This window comes from Pongo pygmaeus, chromosome 6 (genome assembly GCF_028885625.2).
Source record: "Pongo pygmaeus isolate AG05252 chromosome 6, NHGRI_mPonPyg2-v2.0_pri, whole genome shotgun sequence".
In the NCBI taxonomy this organism is placed as follows: Eukaryota; Metazoa; Chordata; class Mammalia; order Primates; family Hominidae; genus Pongo; species Pongo pygmaeus.
Window position 1 is genome coordinate 71,345,708 of NC_072379.2, and position 19,419 is coordinate 71,365,126.

Here is a 19,419-nt window from a genome sequence, read left to right on the forward strand (position 1 = left end):
ATTCACATTAGCATGGTAAAACCTCTTAAAAGACCTGTGTTAAAGAAACTTCAGTTGTTTAATTTACCACTTCACGACTTATCTGATGTTATAACCACTTTTTCCATAATAGCTGTTATTATTTCAAGGGACTACTTCTCCACACTTTGGGAAATTATAATGAACTATAAATATTCATCTGCTATGCACAGTGTTTCCAAACAGAACTACTTATTAAGCATCCAAAATAAAGTTGTTTCATATTTTTCTCACCTCTCAAAGAGGAGATTCCAAAATACTCCTCAACTTAGAGGACTTATATTATAGGCCATATATGTTTTGCAAGTATTTTGCTATTAACCTGTTGGGAGATAATTGTTTTAATATATTATGAAACAATCAAATCATAGTATCACAGATCTTTTGGAACAAAAAGGATGACTATATTTTAAATGGCTTTCCCCTCCACCACTAATTTCAGGAACCTGAAGCCTAGAGAAGCTTAAGAACTTAGTGAGTATCACGGAGAAAGTCTCTAGTGGAACCGTGGACTAAAAATTGATCTCTTGAATGAGAGCTCAGTATTCTTTTGCTCGCTAATCAAATCCATTGCTTAATAACACATTTATGTTTAAAAAAAACATTCTACTTATAATGACATTTGAAATTTTTATGACAAGTTTCAAAACAAGAACTAGACAAGTTTTACATGCATAGTCATTGCTAAACATCCTTGAAATTACATTTCGCATAACTGAGAACAAAAATCATAAAATAATTTTTAAATAAAATTATAATACTCAGAAGAAATGTTTTTTAAAACATCCAGTCTTTCAGAAGTATAAACTCTATAAAATTAGAAATGTAAAGTGAAAGTCAGATTCATTTTATTCTTATTAGGTTATTTAGTCTCTCATTTAATAAAATGTTTCTTTCCAGCATGAAACCACTCTTGGGGATCAAAGTCATTAGCAGAACAAGCAGATCATGCTCATTAGTTAATTCTAACCAGTTCTGTGGTTTAATCATAAGTTGTCTTTCCAAGGAAGAGGCATTTCTGTTTATTAGGTAATATGGACCTTTAAAATTTGTTTTCACCATGGAACCATATCATACCTCTTTCCTAATAACTTTGAAAAAATTAAGAGATGTGATGCCATCAATCAATCATACAAAAACAAAGTTAAAAGGAAAAGTATATGCTCTCCTCTCCTTATAGGAAATTAATTTCTTTTATTATAATTTCACATTATTATTGAAAATGCCAGGTAATAATACAGAATTTGGGAGCTGTCAGAGGTATAAAGTCATCCATTCCTACATTTTTTAACATAGAGTATTTGTGTGTACATAAAAAATCCCTTTAATTCCAGAAAACACATCCAACCTTTTTAAAATTAAGGAAATAACACACAACATATAATGTTTTAACTAGACAATATTAAATGCAAAATCAAAGTCCAGTGGCCTTAGCTCCAACATGTCTGTAACTTTATCACCATGAGGAAAATTAATGTTGCAAAGTAAACATGACAATAAAATATACAGTATATAGAATGAGATATATTTGCTGAAGAAACATGCATTCAGAATATTGAACCATTAACAAAGCATTGAGAATTCATATATGCAAATTAATTTTTTTAAAATTTTTTCTTTCAGATTTTCTACTCTCCCCTGGCCCTCTTCATACCCCCTTCAGTATATGCTGTTCATCTTCAGTTCAATCTTCTTTACCAATTTTGGATCCACACAGAGGTAAAACTTTTTTTTATCTTTGTAAGTTTTATACCTAAACAGCCTGAAGCAATGTCCTGGAAATCCACTAGCAGATGATTTATTGTGTAAGAAAAATCTTTGTCTGCCTTTTCTAAGGAGAAACATCTGTTCATTTTTATTCCTTTTTACTGAATATATATTGCAAAGTTTATAAGAAGCAATGAGGCCAGTTGGTCTCAATTAAATAAAACAATTTTTTGAACTATTAAGTGCCAAAACATTTTAATACTATATTCAATACAGTATCTTCCTGTATTACAGTTTATTAAACATTATTTACCAAGAGATGTTGAAATTCATTTCAATTTAGAGATATAAAAATATGTATGTGTGTATATATAAATATATCTATAATCTGTTGAAACTCCTTGAAACATCCTTAAAAATTGTATAGAAATTATGAAAATAATTTTTGATTGAAAAACTTGCTCTAACTACAGAGACTAAATTTTATTTAAAATTGTTCAGTATACTGTTAATTTTTTTCCAAAAAACTGAAGAAATGTAATTTTAGAGTCTTCCATGGCATTTCAAACTGTCAGATTTGAATGTTTGCAGATAGATTATTAAGCAGCTGATTGGTTTATGAATATTTGTACCAATCCTATTGCTAAAATACCAAAAATCACAGACCTAGAAAAATTCTTACTTATACACACAAGAACTCTTTTAAACATTTGGTATTTATTGGAAGCCTTTTGAAGTTACTAGAGGAAGCATGTTGACAGGTGTTGCAACTGGTTGAACAACACTACAAATCACAGCTTCATTATATGTGAAATCTTGATACAACAAAGTGCATTATTCCATTAACCTGCAGTATTTTATGCTACCGATTTACTTGGAATAAAGAGACTGTTACCATGACTTTGGACATATGTCGCATTATTTGAAGATCTATCATGAAATAGTATTGTGTTTTATGATACTTAACACACATCAAACACTCAATACCACAACCATCTGAAAGAGATGTTGCGGCCAATTCTGACTCTAGAGGTCAAAGACCAAATTTGTTTAAATCAGTGGAGGGAAGCTTTCTGATGATTTACATGGAGGGGTTAAGGGAGAATTACATTTTATAGCAGCTCTGCTCCAGGTCACGCCGTGTGTTGGGTCAGGTATTAGTTTGGATACAGAACAATAGTGCCTCAGTCACTTTCACCTCTTCCTGTGTCCCTCTGAGAGGCCATGAGCTAGGGCTTGAGTTCCATTTCATGAAGTAAAGCAAGAGTGGAGAAAAGCCACTGGTGAGACTTATTCCTGTTTGCCAAGAACCTCCAAGTGGCTTCATTTCCACTTCAAAAGCAATGCTTACAATCTCTCCCTTGTGTTACACTTTATGCTTTTCAAAATACTTTACTATGTGTGGGTTCCTACAGTTGAGCTGTATGGGAGGCAAGAACACATCTTCTGAAATTCATGGTTTGGATCTTGGAATTTTAGATTGTATTATTAACCGTGAAAACATTTCTGAAATATTTCTCAACTGTGCAGTTACATTCGTTTATTATATACAACATAGAATAGTTTGTTTACAAATAGTAGTATAATTCAGGATGGAGAGCCAAGAGACTGGACACCATGACTGCTTCTGGAGAGGAAGACAAATGGAATAGAGGACTGCAGTGGGAGGAGTATTAAGTATTTTTTAAAAATTATTTTTATCATTTGCTTGTCTTGCTTTTTTCAATTAAGAGTTAATACACAGATTAATAAGTAAAAAATAAAAACCGAAAACAATAGCCTTTAGTCTAGAAAAATACTCACTTTATGTTTTCCTGTACTGTAAATTGTATGAAATCCTATAGGCCACTTGCATACTGTTTAATATCGGGCATCATACTTGGATCTCCATTGACAGAAATGATTTGCGAGCTGTAGAGATGACAATGTTAGCCAAAGAGCCCTGTATATTCCTGAATGGAGTTTCATTCTTACAATTGTTTCACTTCTCCTAACATCCATAAAAATCAGTTCTCACTCTAAGGGGACTATGATCTTAAGAAGATACTGATTTTTTTGAAAGTGAAGAAGATTCGGTTCTCTTAAAATCAATCACATTAGAATAAAAGGAAGGAAAAAAACCTAAAATCACATTTTTGAAAGACTGTATGTGAGATAAAAAATAGGCCATAAAACACACTAAATAGTTTATAGAAATTTTCTGTTTACTTTTGAGTTATTTTGATAAATAAACAAAGTCTAGGCCTAGCACAGCAGTTCATGTCTGTAATCCCAATACTTTGGGAGGCAGAGGCGGGCAGATCACCTGAGGTCAGGAGATTGTGACCAGCCTGGCCAACATGGTGAAACCTCATTTCTACTAAAAATACAAAAATTAGTTGGGTGTGGTGGTGCACGCCTGTAGTCCCAGCTACTTTGGAGGCCGAGGCAGAATAATTGCTTGAACTTGGGAGGCGGAGCTTGCAGTGAGCCAAGATCATGCCACTGCACTCCAGCCTGGGCAACAGAGCGAGACTCTCTGCCCACCTCCAAAAAAAAAAAACGAAAAAAAGAAAAGAAAAACAAACAACAAGATCTATTGTCATCCTCTTTTTTTGAAAGTTATGAAACATTTGGCTTGAAACTCTACTCTGTTGCTTAATTTTTGTGATTATATTTTTGTCTGTGTATTGTTCATGGATCTAAAGCCTCTGCAGCACATATTCAGTTATCGTCTCTTCTTGTGAATTCACTAAAGATAGTAAGAAAACCTTGTTATTTAATACATGTTTTTAACTTAAAACTGTGGAATGTTTTAAGTATTTTTTTAGATGTCAGGTGTTACTTGGGTGTTAGCTGAGTTTTCATAGTACAGTAGCAATCGTATAATGATACTATTACACTGTTAGCTTTGTTTTATCTTAAATTTATTATCACATTGTTTATGTATATATCATGTAATGCTTGAGTAGAGAAATGTAGCAGATAAGTAACTTAATTCTTTGATATTGAAGGTTTGAACCGAATGATTCAATGATATTTTTTTTCTTTGAAAGAGTCAAACTCTGTTGCCAGGCTGGAGTACAGTGGTGCCATCTCAGCTCTCTGAAACCTCCACCTCCTGGGTTCAAGCAATTCTTCTGCCTCAATCTCCCAAGTAGTTGGGACTACAGGCACGCACCACCATGCCCAGCTAATTTTTGTATTTTTAGTAGAGATGGTGTTTCACCATGTTGGCCAGAATGGTCTCGGTCTCTTGACCTTGTGATCTGCCTGTGTTGGCCTCCCAAAGTGCTGGGATTACAGGAGTGAGCCTGTTCAAAAAAATTAGCCAGGCGTGGTGGTGGGCACCTGTAGTCCCAGCTACTCATGAGGCTGAGGCAGGAGGATGGCATGAACCAGGGAGGCAGAGCTTGAAGTGAGCTGAGATTGCACCACTGATGACTTTTCATGAACAGAAATATTAAATTTTGAAGTTCACTATTTTATTTATCTCTTTTTTAAATATTCTCTAAGAAATCTTTGACTACCACAAACTCTGAAAGGTAGTCTTCTAGGATTACTTTTGAAAATTTCAGAGTTTTAACTTTTACTGTTATTCTGTGATATTCTTGAATTAACTTTTACATATGGTATGTGGTAGAATCAAGATGCCTGATTTCTATGTACGTAACCACTAACTATAGCCCCATTTATTATAGAGACTTAAAAAAATCCATTAGTTGTACTTGATGACTTGTTGAGAAAAAGTTGACCACATATGTTTAGATTTATTTTTAGACTCCTACTCACTTTCATCGATGTATTTGTTTCCCTTCATGCCAGTTCCTCAATTTATTGATTATCATAGCTTTAAAGGATGCATTATTCACACATTTGTAAAATAATTTAATTTTCTCGAGGATTTTTGTCATGCATAACTTTGTGGTCTTTGAATAAAGACAGTTTTGTTTCTTTTTTTTCCCCCCTATATTTGTGGTATTTTTTTTCTTGCCTTATTGCTCTGGCAAGGAGCTAGATGGTATAAGACAGAAGTGGCTAAAGTAAAATGTAGGCATCCTCTACTGTCTTGTTTTCTCTCTCTCTCCCCCCACCTTTCTCCCTCTCTTCGTGTGCATGTGTGTGTGTGTGTGTGTCTATTCTAGGGATTAAATATGCATTCCTATCATATCTTACCTTGAATTAATATAATACTTATCATAAATGTAAGAATTTTATAGTAATATATTTCAATCTATGCACTCCCAACCTTTTAGCTAGCATTCTCACATATGCTAATCTTTCACATTATAAATCCCAAAATATGGCTGGGTGCACTGGCTTACGCCTTAATTCCAGCATTTTGGGAAGCTGAGGTGGGTGGATCACGAGGTCAGGAGATCGAGACCATCCTGGCTAACATGAGGAAACCCTGTCTCTACAAAAAAATACAAAAAAATTAGCCGGGCATGGTGGCAGGCACCTGTAGTCCCTTCTACTTGGGAGGCTGAGGCAGGAGAATGGCATTAACCTGGGAGGCAGAGCTTGCAGTGGACCAAGATCATGCCACTGCAGTCCAGCCTGGGTGACAGAGTGAGACTCCATCTAAAAAAAAATAAAAAATAAATAATAAATAAATTCCAAAATATTGTTTTTATTATTTTAGATTTAATTAGTCAGTTATATTTAAAGGAATCAAGAAGATAAAACAGTTAATCTTCTTTATTTGCCCAGATGTTTACCTTCTAATAGTCTTCATTCTTTCCATTAACCTAAGTTTTCATCCGTTATTATTTCTTTTCAGACTGAATAACTTTTGCATCTTTTGTAATGCAGACCTGTAGCAACAAATGTATTCAGTTTTTGTCTACCTTAAGATGTCATATTTTCCTTAATTTTTGAAAGATACTTTTCTGAATATGAAATTCTTAATGGATATTCCTTTGTTGCATTTTTTCAGTACTTTAAAAAGTTTATCTCATTGTCTTTAAACTTTTATTTTTTCTAATAATTCAATTTTCATATCATCGTTATACCATAGGTAATGTGTCTTTTCATTGCTAGATGTTTACAAAATTTTTCTCTTCCTTTTAAAATGTTAGCAGTTTGACTATAATGTGCCACTGTGGTATTTAAAAAACATTAATCTGGGGCTTACAAGTATGTGCTTTGAAAATCAAATTTGGAGTTAAGGGGTCCTGGTCATGATTTTCTTTTTTTTTTTTTTTTTTTAATTTTTAAAATAATTTTATTATTAAAATTTTTTAAAAGGGCATAATTTTTTTAAATCTTTTTTTTTCTTTTATTATTATTATTATTATTATTATACTTTAGGTTTTATGGTACATGTGCGATTTTCTTAAACATTGTTTCTGTCCCTTTCTCCTTTCACTCCCCTCTGGGAACATCAAATACATGTGTATTTTGCATGGTACTACCTTAGAGATCAGAAATGCTCTGTAATTTTTAAGATTTTACTTTCTCTTGTATTCAGATTGAATAACTTACATTAATTTGTCTTCAAGTTTATTTAATCTTTTGCCTACTTTCTCCAAGCTGCTTTTGAATCCATTCAGTGTATTTCTCACATTAGATATTATACATTTATGTTCTAGAATTTGGCTTTTCTTAATAAACAGTTTTTTTTCTCTTCTGAGAGTCTCTTTCACTTATTGTGACTATTTTGCCTTTATGTCCTAAATGTAATAATTATTTAAAAATTCTTGTCTGTTAATTCCAATATCTGGTTCATATTCAGGTCTACTTCAATTGACTGTTATTTTACTTGATATGAATCGCATTTGTGTTTTTTCTTTGTACATCCAGTAATTTATTGTTAATATTATATGTAAATCATTATGGCAGATTTGTTGTAAAGACTCTAGATTCTGTTTTATCCATCTGACCATTCCTTATTATTATTCTAGGAGGTGGTGAAATAATTGGCTAACTACCCTGTATTTTTGGAGACTTTGACTTATACATTGTTAGGATATGTGGGGATTTTTGGCACTGCCTTTAGCCTTAGGGCATATTCCTTAACCTTGGTGATCTTCAATTTTAGGTTAAGCCTTGTCTTTTTTTTTTTTTTTTTTTTTTAATAATGAAATGCTGGAGGTGTTTACAAAGCCCCTCTCACTTGGCAGGATTTGAACTCTAAATTCTCTTTTGCTAGCACCAGACAGCAATTGAAATCTCTGCTCAGCAATTTTACAACTTTTCAACCTCCGAGTTTTTCATCAGGTTTCTTACTGTCTTGCCCTACATATGAGTAATTTAAGAGTCAGCCAGGCTTTGAGGGCACTTTGTATGCAGATATTATGGCTCCCTTTCCGTGGTCCCTGTCTTTCTAGGATTTCCCCCTTATATTTCCAGTCACTTTTGGTATCCTTAAATTTGGCCTACGACTCCTAACCTAGTGCATACACTGCCCATTCAGTGATGTAATTGACAAGCTATCAGGAAAATAAATTCTTCTCAGCAACACTCTATACTCAAATAACTGCCCCAATTAGTCCTTTTGTCTGGAGATATATTTATGAGAGACCTAAATAGTAAAGGGCAATAGAAATTAGAGTACAAGAGAGCTGCAAGGATGCAATGTGCAAAATGAGAAAGCATAAGAAATGTGCAGCAGAATTATGAAGTAATATATACAATGAGATAATAGAAACCAGAAGTTTTCAGAAGCTAACAGATAGAGAGAAGAATAGAAAAATTTTACTCTACAGCAGCAAACGCAACAGAGTGGTAGCAGAATGAGCAGAGACTTAAAAGATCTGACTTCTGAGGACACAGATAATAGAGTGTTTTGGTTATTGCCCTTTAGTATCCAAAATTAATGGAAGTCTAAGAGTATTTATCTAATCTTCAAAATTATATTAAATTTACTCAAGATCCATGCATGTGTAAAGATACATGTTTTTTAGGTAACTATCTCCATTTTATTTATCTTTTAAATAACACATCAAGAAAGAAAAAAATATATACTATTTGTGATATGAATTTTAAGTAATGATTGTAGAGAAACATGTTTAGTGAATATTAAATTTCTGTAGCTGTTATTTCACCATTTGTGTAGATAGGAAATGTATTGGAATTATTTATCTAGTTGGCACATCTTTGTTATCAAATTAAATATTTATTTTGTGTAAAGAAATATGTTGCCTGGGAGATGTTTTTTAATATTTCATATACTATGATTATAAAAACTTTAATATGAATATTATAAACACACAATTAGTCATCTCATGCTTTTTTAAAAAACAATTTACATTACAAATAAGTAAATCATTTCTTTAATGTAAACTGCATTTTTTATTTTGTGGCCTTTGGGATTAAAGTGCCTGAGTTTGGCTCCTGATTTTATTTGTTACTGTGCCTATGAACTTGCACGGAGTTCTTTACCTTCTTGTGCTTCAGTTTCCTCCTATGTGTAATGAGGATAATAACAATACAAAGTGTCATAGTCTGTTTTCTGTTGCAATAACAGAATACCACAGACTGGGTAATTTATAAATAATAGAAGTTTATTTGGCTCAAAGTTCTAGAGGCTACAAAGTCGAAGATCAAGGTACTGGCATCTGTTAAGGGCCTTCATGCTGAGATATAACATGGCAGAGGGCAAGCAATCATGCAATACAGAGAGCAAATAGGGTGCAAATTTATCCTTTTAACAGGAGCCCATTCTTCAAATAACTAACTCACTCCCCATTTAGGCAGTAATAGTATTAATAAATTCATGAAGACAAAACCCTTGTGACCTAATCACATCTTAAAGATCCCAACTCTTAACTCTGTCACAATAGCAAATAAGTTTCAATATGAGTTTGGGAGGGGACATTCAACCATAGTGTATACATTGTTGTGAGGATTAAAAAATGTAGTTCATGTTTCAATCTAACAATTAAAAAAATGCTTGAAACTGAAGCACAAGAAGGCAAAGAAGGTAAAGAACTCTGCCCAAGTTTATAGTCATAGTAACAAATAAAATCTGGAGTTGAACTCAGGCAATTTAATCCCTAAGGCCACAAAATGAAAGATGCAGTTTACATTATAGAAATGATATTACTTACTTGTAATTTATCACATAGAAAGTACTAAAAAATGTTTTCAGTATTGTTACTTTATCTTTTTTGAAATCTAGATACCTGTTTTACTGTATGTCACTTACTAACCACTCTTAGCCATCATGATTATTCACATACATTTTGTGACATAATTTTAATGCAATAGATATTTTGTTTAATATGAATTATTAATATGAATAAATGCATCAAATTTAAGACTTAAATAATTAATGAATCCCCAAATTACTTTAGGGAAAAAAATTGCATTCTTAACTATAAAAATTTGGGATTCTAATCATAAAGTACATTGTTTAGGGTTTTTTTGTTATTTATTTTTTTGATCTATAAACTGATTAATGTACAGATTGTTACATATGACAAGTTCAATGTATTTTTTAAAATATTTCAATTATTGTGGTCCACAGACATTTAGTGAGAATCTATTGCTATTCTTGTAGTATCTTGTTACTACACATAAGACTAAGTATCCTAGTCTTATGTACATAATAAAAAAAAGTTAAATGGCGGAAAAAGAGTTATAATTTTCTTCATGAAGAAGTAGCTAATTTTGAAGAATATATTTTAAAAGGACCGAAGTTTAGAAGCACAGTTACAGTGGTCTCAGCCCAAGAATTCTCAGTTACTTATAGTTACTGAGAATTGGACTGACATATTCCAAAGAAAATTTAATGAGTATCATTTCTATTTATTTATTTATTTATTTATTATTTATTTTATTGTGAGCCTATCCAGTATTCATTATTTTTCAGGAAGTATTTTCACATTAAATTTTCAATAACAACTCATTAGAATTTGTAGTGGTATTACCTCCAAGTAAATATACTGAGTAACTCACCCTGGGCCATATGATTAGTAAGTGTCAAACCTAGGGTTTGTACAAAGTAGTCAGACTCCATATTCTTTGCTCTAATCTACTACACTATGCAGTTTCCCTCTACAATGGTCATTTCTGATCTTAATGTTGTAATAAATAGCCACCGTGTATTAAGCATCCAGTACGTGCCAAGCAAAAATTGCTCACTTAATTCTCACAAAATAATTTGAATCTCTGAAAGATAATTAAAGTTTTACAGGTTGTAAAGAATGAATTCAGTAATGGGGCTTTATTTTAAGGGTATGGGTAGACATATATGCAGCAGGAAACCATTCCAGAAATTTAATAGAAAGTCAGACAACTAAATTTTTTATATTCATCAAACTCTGTGATCAAACCCCGTTCCTTTTAAGGCTAAGAACGTTGATATTCTATGATTTATATAAGGCAACACAGCATGCATGGGAGATAAATTTTGACCATAATTCATTCACTTGTCACACTTTTTCCTCAAACAATACATTTATCTGGGTTTCACTCTTTAGACCCTGGTGGGTGGCAGCGGAGTTCATAAAGAACTGATATGGTAGAGTTAAAAGATCAAGGTCATTGGCTAAGGCCAAGATCAGTTGTAATTCTTCCTGTACCAAATAATTGTGTATACTTTACCCACATTTACTTCCCCCATCTTAAAATCTAACCTATTTTCAGAGGCCAGCCCTGATGAAAATACTTCGGTGATGTTCTATTGCTAACTGAATAAAGTCTAAATTCCTTTCATTTCATGTTCTTTGTGTACCACCTACCCACTATATCTCCTGGTCTATGTCTCATTACTTTCCATACTGTGCAGCTCAATAAAACGGGACCATTTTCCATTTCTCAAATTCATTTAATACCCAATCTTTCATTTTCTCTTGTTTTCATATTTTCCATATGCTATTATTCCATACATTCTTCAAGGCTCAACTCAAATTCTCCCTTCCCAGAAAATGTTTCCTCTGTTAAGAACAGACCACTATATAGCTCAGACCATGTGTTAGTCATTATGCTAAATATTTTACATGTATTTACTTATTTAATTATCACACAACCCATGGTCCCCACTCAAAGTGAGGAAACAACTATACAGAGGTTACGTAACTTGCCTACTGTTGTTACAGCTAGTTAGTAGCAGAACCGTGATTCAAAGCCTGGTAAACAATTCTCTCTCCTTTCCTCCTCTGAAATCCTGTATCATTGATTTTATATCTCTTACAGCTAGGGTGTCATATGTCTCAGCTTGCTTGGAACAGCCGCAATGTGTACCTATTTTTTCTGGCATAATTGTTAATAACACAACCATTCACTCTTTTTTTTTTTTTTTTTTTTTGAACGGCAACAGATTTGAAAGATTTTATTCTTGGTATCAATGAGTCACACAGTAAATTTCATTTCAATTATTCATGATGATGACATTTCTTTATATTGAAAATTCCATGTCTGCATAGATGATGTTTTCTGACCTATAGTAAAATTAAACACTATTAAATCTGTTGTCAATCTATAATTCAGCACAGTTAATTCCACTCTGAAGTTACTGTTGATGATCTTAAGGTTAGAGAGAGAATTAGCTATGTTTCTGGAGCTAATTTTGTGTCTGGTAAAAATAATAGGAGTTGAGGATACAAATTCTAGTAAGGTCATAAATTTTCTTGCCTTTGATGAAAAATTGTTTTATTTATTATCTCATGAATTTATACTACCATTTTTCTGCCTATTATAGCTGGTGTTATATTCAGTAATGATTCTTTACAACACCCGCTTTCCAAAAGATCTTGCTGCTTTTAGCTATCTAATTGAGAAGTTATTCTAGGATTTCATGAATCTTAAAGGAAGCTCAACTCATGTTATCTGTTTTTCCTAGTCTTTAGCATCCAGAAATTGTACCTAGAATACCAATCAGAACTGAAATCTCAGCATTCCAGTAGAGCTTAGATTGATAATGAATCCATAATTATAGCTCTAAGATAATGACTAGAATAAGTTGAAGCACTGTTTTGTCCATAACTCCTAAATTGTAAATTGTGATATAAACTTTTATTAATATAAGGATATTTTAAATTTCCAAAGGAAATAAAAATGTTGCCCACCACTTGTTATATCCTGCTTGCACTTTAGGCTATTGATATTTTCAATACATTTTCCAATAATTTTTATTAATTGCTACACATAGTTTAAATGTTTCACTATTGTAGAGTGAAATCCTATTTGCTATAGAATACTTAAGGAACTTGCTTTGGTCTAAGAATTATGTATGTTAATCTTCTCCTTAAATTAATTTCTAGAAATAGCTTCATATCTCTCAAATGGTCATTAGATTCTTATACAACTAAATTATTTGGCAGCTTTAAAAATCATATCATATTTTAAATATGCATAATCTACTGAACAGTGGGAAAGTTATCTAAAGTTATCGCCTTTAGGGCTCTCACTTTTCTTTTTTTTTTTTTCTTTTATTATTATTATTATTATTATTATACTTTAGGTTTTATGGTACATGTGTGCAATGTGCAGGTAAGTTACATATGTATACATGTGCCATGCTGGTGCGCTGCACCCACCAACTCGTCATCTAGCATTAGGTATATCTCCCAATGCTATCCCTCCCCCCTCCCCCCACCCCACAACAGTCCCCAGAGTGTGATGTTCCCCTTCCTGTGTCCATGTGTTCTCATTGTTCAATTCCCACCTATGAGTGAGAATATGCGGTGTTTGGTTTTTTGTTCTTGTGATAGTTTACTGAGAATGATGATTTCCAATTTCATCCATGTCCCTACAAAGGATGTGAACTCATCATTTTTTATGGCTGCATAGTATTCCATGGTGTATATGTGCCACATTTTCTTAATCCAGTCTATCATTGTTGGACATTTGGGTTGGTTCCAAGTCTTTGCTATTGTGAATAATGCCGCAATAAACATACGTGTGCATGTGTCTTTATAGCAGCATGATTTATAGTCCTTTGGGTATATACCCAGTAATGGGATGGCTGGGTCGAATGGAATTTCTAGTTCTAGATCCCTGAAGAATCGCCCCACTGACTTCCAATCAATAGAAAAAGAGGGAATCCTCCCTAACTCATTTTATGAGGCCAGCATCATCCTGATACCAAAGCCTGGCAGAGACACAACAAAAAAAGAGAATTTTAGACCAATATCCTTGATGAACATTGATGCAAAAATCCTCAATAAAATACTGGCAAACAGAATCCAGCAGCACATCAAAAAGCTTATCCACCATGATCAAGTGGGCTTCATCCCTGGGATGCAAGGCTGGTTCAATATACGCAAATCAATAAATGTAATCCAGCATATAAACAGAACGAAAGACAAAAACCACATGATTATCTCAATAGATGCAGAAAAGGCCTTTGACAAAATTCAACAACCCTTCATGCTAAAAACTCTCAATAAATTAGGAATTGATGGGACGTATCTCAAAATAATAAGAGCTATTTATGACAAACCCACAGCCAATATCATACTGAATGGGCAAAAACTGGAAGCATTCCCTTTGAAAACTGGCACAAGACAGGGATGCCCTCTCTCACCACTTCTATTCAACATAGTGTTGGAAGTTCTGGCCAGGGCAATTAGGCAGGAGAAGGAAATCAAGGGTATTCAATTAGGAAAAGAGGAAGTCAAATTGTCCCTGTTTGCAGATGACATGATAGTATATCTAGAAAACCCCATTGTCTCAGCCCAAAATCTCCTTAAGCTGATAAGCAACTTCAGCAAAGTCTCAGGATACAAAATCAATGTGCAAAAATCACAAGCATTCTTATACATCAATAACAGACAAACAGAGAGCCAAATCATGAGTGAACTCCCATTCACAATTGCTTCAAAGAGAATAAAATACCTAGGAATCCAACTTACAAGGGATGTGAAAGACCTCTTCAAGGAGAACTACAAACCACTGCTCAAGGAAATAAAAGAGGATACAAATAAATGGAAGAACATTCCATGCTCATGGGTAGGAAGAATCAATATCATGAAAATGGCCATCCTTCCCAAGGTAATTTACAGATTCAATGCCATCCCCATCAAGCTACCAATGACTTTCTTCACAGAATTGGAAAAAACTACTTTAAAGTTCATATGGAACCAAAAAAGAGCCCGCATCACCAAGTCAATCCTAAGCCGAAAGAACAAAGCTGGAGGCATCACACTACCTGACTTCAAACTATACTACAAGGCTACAGTAACCAAAACAGCATGGTACTGGTACCAAAACAGAGATATAGATCAATGGAACAGAACAGAGCCGTCAGAAATAATGCCACATATCTACAAGTATCTGATCTTTGACAAAGCTGACAAAAACAAGAAATGGGGAAAGGATTCCCTATTTAATAAATGGTGCTGGGAAAACTGGCTAGCCATATGTAGAAAGCTGAAACTGGATCCCTTCCTTACACCTTATACAAAAATCAATTCAAGATGGATTAAAGACTTAAATGTTAGACCTAAAACCATAAAAACCCTAGAAGAAAACCTAGGCATTACCATTCAGGACATAGGCATGGGCAAGGACTTCATGTCTAAAACACCAAAAGCAATGGCAACAAAAGCCAAAATTGACAAATGGGATCTAATTAAACTCAAGAGCTTCTGCACAGCAAAAGAAACTACCATCAGAGTGAACAGGCAACCTACAAAATGGGAGAAAATTTTCGCAACCTACTCATCTGACAAAGGGCTAATATCCAGAATCTACAATGAACTCCAACATTTACAAGAAAAAAACAAACAACCCCATCAAAAAGTGGGCGAAGGACATGAACAGACACTTCTCAAAAGAAGACATTTATGCAGCCAAAAAACACATGAAAAAATGCTCACCATCACTGGCCATCAGAGAAATGCAAATCAAAACCACAATGAGATACCATCTCACACCAGTTAGAATGGCAATCATTAAAAAGTCAGGAAACAACAGGTGCTGGAGAGGATGTGGAGAAATAGGAACACTTTTACACTGTTGGTGGGACTGTAAACTAGTTCATTCACTCTTAAAACAGTCATTATACACTGGTTGAGCTGTCCTCCTAAATAGTTCGTTAATACCTCTTGCCCTTTCCATCTCTATTGCCCTACCTGAATTTATAATCCTTCAATTACATAGGTGGTTACAACAGAATTCTGTTTTTTTTACACCTACACACTCTGCCCTCTCCTATATATTTTCATACAACAATTGTGACAATTATTTTAGAACCCAAATAATATTACGGTACTCCTAACATGAGAAAAAAATTCTTAAATGACTTTCTCTTGTCCCTAAGATAAAATCAAAACCCTTAAATTCATTAATAGATTTCAGGGCTCTTAGAAAATGATGCTTCTTTACAACTCCCATCCCATCCCATAAGTCAGCCAGTAGAGCTAAACTGCACTGCTATTTGCTTCCTGAAATACTTGGGGGTTATCTGTATTTGCACATGTTCTCTCTGTGATAACCTTTTTTAAAACATTCTTCATGACGCAACCCAGTTACCACTTCCTCTGCAACATCTTTCTTTTACCTCCTAGTAAGAGCTCGATGCACTTTTCTTTACACTAACTCTGTGTGTATTTCTATTTCCATATTGGTAGTTAAGAGTTAGGAGCACGAGCTCTGTTTGGAGACATAAATTAGATAACACATTAGTTTCTGCACATGGGAAGCATCTAATTATTAATAATAATAGTGAAGTTTAATTCTTATGCCACTCTGTTGTATTTGTTGCTTAACTCTCTGTCTCTCTCATTATTCTCCGAATTCCATGATAGCAAAAAAAGTTTCTCATTTATTATGTAAGTGTTTGTGTGTATATGTAAACATATTTCACATACAAATATACACACACATAAATTTTAATAAGCATTGTATTTAAATAAAAAAATCTATTGATTGTTGATAATTATTGCTAGTGTTAAATATTAATGAAGATGCTTATGGGTTTCAAATCAATGTTTCCAATACCTTACTTCACATATTCTTAGAAATATTTGCTACTACCCTGAATCAGCATATCTAAAATGTATTTTATTATGACTTTCATCACCGTAAATCATCTACTCTTCTACTTTGCTTCCATTTCTCTGAAGTCAACATCAAGATCAAATGTTGATGTCACCTTTGGCTTCTTTTTCTCTCTTGTAGCCCATCTTTAATGGAAATCCTATACATTTCTTGTTCTCTGTAAAATAATCTTTCCTTCTATTCTATAGTTACCTTTTCAGATAATTCATCACCACCTTGCTTATTCATGTATGCATTTGTAGTGTTTATGGAAATATAATGTAATATACATATAAGTATATATATGTATTCCAAACAAAGGGGTCTTTCGAGTCTTCTGACATAAACTGGCACCCTTGTCACTAACAATTTTAGGATCACATATACATATACATATATGTATATACATGTGTACATATGTGCACACACACACGTGTATACATGTGTATGCATGCACACACATACACACACGTGTACGCATGGGCACACACATGTGTACTCATGCGCACACATACACACGTGTACGCATGCACACACACATGTGTATGTGTACGTGTACACACGTGGAATACATACATGTATACACACATATGTATATTCCATATATACACATATGTGTACATATGTAGTTATATGGAATAGACGTGTGTGTGTGTGTATATGTATTCCAAACAAAGGGTCCATTTGAGTCTTCTGACCTGAACTGGCACCCTTGTCACTAACAATTTTAGGATCACACCCTCCTTTGAGAATCTGCTGGGTTGTAGTGACTCTTTCCCAACGGAAAATAAAGAACCAAAGTTGGAAGAGTTTTACTGAGCTACCTGAAGCTGGACTGTCTAAAATTTCATGAATCTTTATTAAAAAATATCTGTTGTGAAAGGATGGAATTTAAGCTCTTAGACACAAGGAACATGATGGAAATTAATTTGCCAAATTGAAGAAGAGAACATTTAAGAGAGTAGTATGACATAATGAATAAGAGTATACATTTTGAAATCAAAGAGAAATCTGTCCTATTTTAGTTTCATTAGGCATTTGTCCAACTTGTTTACTGCTTTGTTCTCAGAACCTAAAAGAGACTGTTTTTTGAATGAATGAATGAATATGACTATTTGCTAAACTTATTTAGACTCTCTGACCTTGCTTCCAAATCTGTTAAGTAACAGTAATCATACTCACCCATAAGAGTGTTATGTGGATTAATGAAATAAAAAATGTAAAGCTCATGGTTTGGAACATAATATGTTTTCAATAAATAGTACTTATTTTGAAAAAGCCAAATGACTACATTTTGGAATTGGTTCATAAAGTCCGAACTAGAATTGAAGCAAGGGTAGGGTCACCTGCATGCATCAGAATAATGTGAGTGCTTATCAAGATACAGAATGATTGCTCCCTTCCAAGAACCACGTAAAATAAATCTCTTGTGAGTGAAGGTAGGGATTTGCATTTTGAACAAGCATTAGACTGAATGTGAATGGAATAAATTTTGAGCATCATGAACGCAGATGCTGACAGTAAACTTCTTGAGGATAATAACTACGTTGTATTAATTTTTGTTTTCCCAGTGTGTAAAACTTAGATCACCACCAGCAAACATCTTTTTAATGAATGAATGCACTGATTGTGTTAAGTAGATTGTCTATAATATGTTTGTTTATTGGCAGGAGAGAAAGTGACAAGAAGAATGTACTCATAGGAAAGACCTGAGTCAGAATGGATGTATTAATAATATATATTTTTTAATCCCTAAGAGGACAAGGGAGGGGATATGCTTTAGTAAGATAGCTTGTCCTTAGCAGGAAGCTATGAAAATGGAAATGACAGGGCAAATGAACTTAAGACGTGTAAGTCCTTATAGATTCTAATCTAGTGTTTGAGAATGTATTATATAATATTTGACTTTAAAATATTAGTATCTGAAAATATTTTTTAACAGATAAAAGTTTATAATGGATGACAAAGAGATCTAACATTCGAGAATGGAAGCTAAAATGTAGATTCGTATTTGCTTTGTTTACTAAAGTATCTAATGCTCAGATGATGTCAGGCACATGGTTGGCAATCAATTAATGTTTGTTGACTAATCAGTAGAAGTCACATCTGAAATTAGGAATTTGATCATAATGGCAGTCACAATACAGTGAGTTTTAGAAAGAGTCAAAAGTACGGAGCTTGTACCATAAGACTGTGGATTGGAGTTTTGGACATGGATTGCTTAACCTTTCAGTTTTTCAGTTACCTTCTTTTCAAATAATGTTACTATTACTCATACTAGCATGTTTCCATTTATCACTGGATGCCTATGCCTGTAAATATAAAATGATGTTATATAAGAATGAAGTTTGAGATGGTTAAACCTATAAATGTTTCCAGTCTTTCTTCTGTAAATTTACTCCGTGTTGTTTAAAAATAACAGAATAACTTATTCTCCTTTGAGGGAACTTGTTTAACAGTTATTTGTGTTCATTTTTCCAAGTAGAAACCAAAAGTGTTATTCAAAAGATATGCTGAAGCAAATTCAAATAAAATGCTAGCTTGTCCTGCTCTTGTCTTTTTGTTTAAGGAATAATGTAACCATAAGTGACAAGAATCAGCCTTCAAGATAATTTATTATAAACGCAGTCCTTTAAAACTTTTGTTTATTGTATAAACATAACCTAGTCCCATTCTTCATTAAAACTAAGCCTTTAACTCTATCCCTGTGGTATGGATTCATCAGAAATTTACTCCCTATGAAGCTCTTTATGATCCCAACAGTCCTGATTCCTCCAGATTGTT

The 19,419-nt window shown here is 33.4% G+C and overlaps 1 protein-coding gene across 2 annotated transcripts in view; it reads left to right on the forward strand.

The window, feature by feature from the left end:
* Positions 1 to 19,419, forward strand: part of AGMO (alkylglycerol monooxygenase) — a 417,125-nt gene that overhangs the window by 179,360 nt on the left and 218,346 nt on the right. For both annotated transcript variants that reach the window (XM_063667515.1, XM_063667516.1), the window contains exon 6: positions 1,642 to 1,737. In XM_063667515.1, the coding sequence (XP_063523585.1) occupies positions 1,642 to 1,737 (96 nt within the window). The remainder of the gene's footprint in view (positions 1 to 1,641; positions 1,738 to 19,419) is intronic.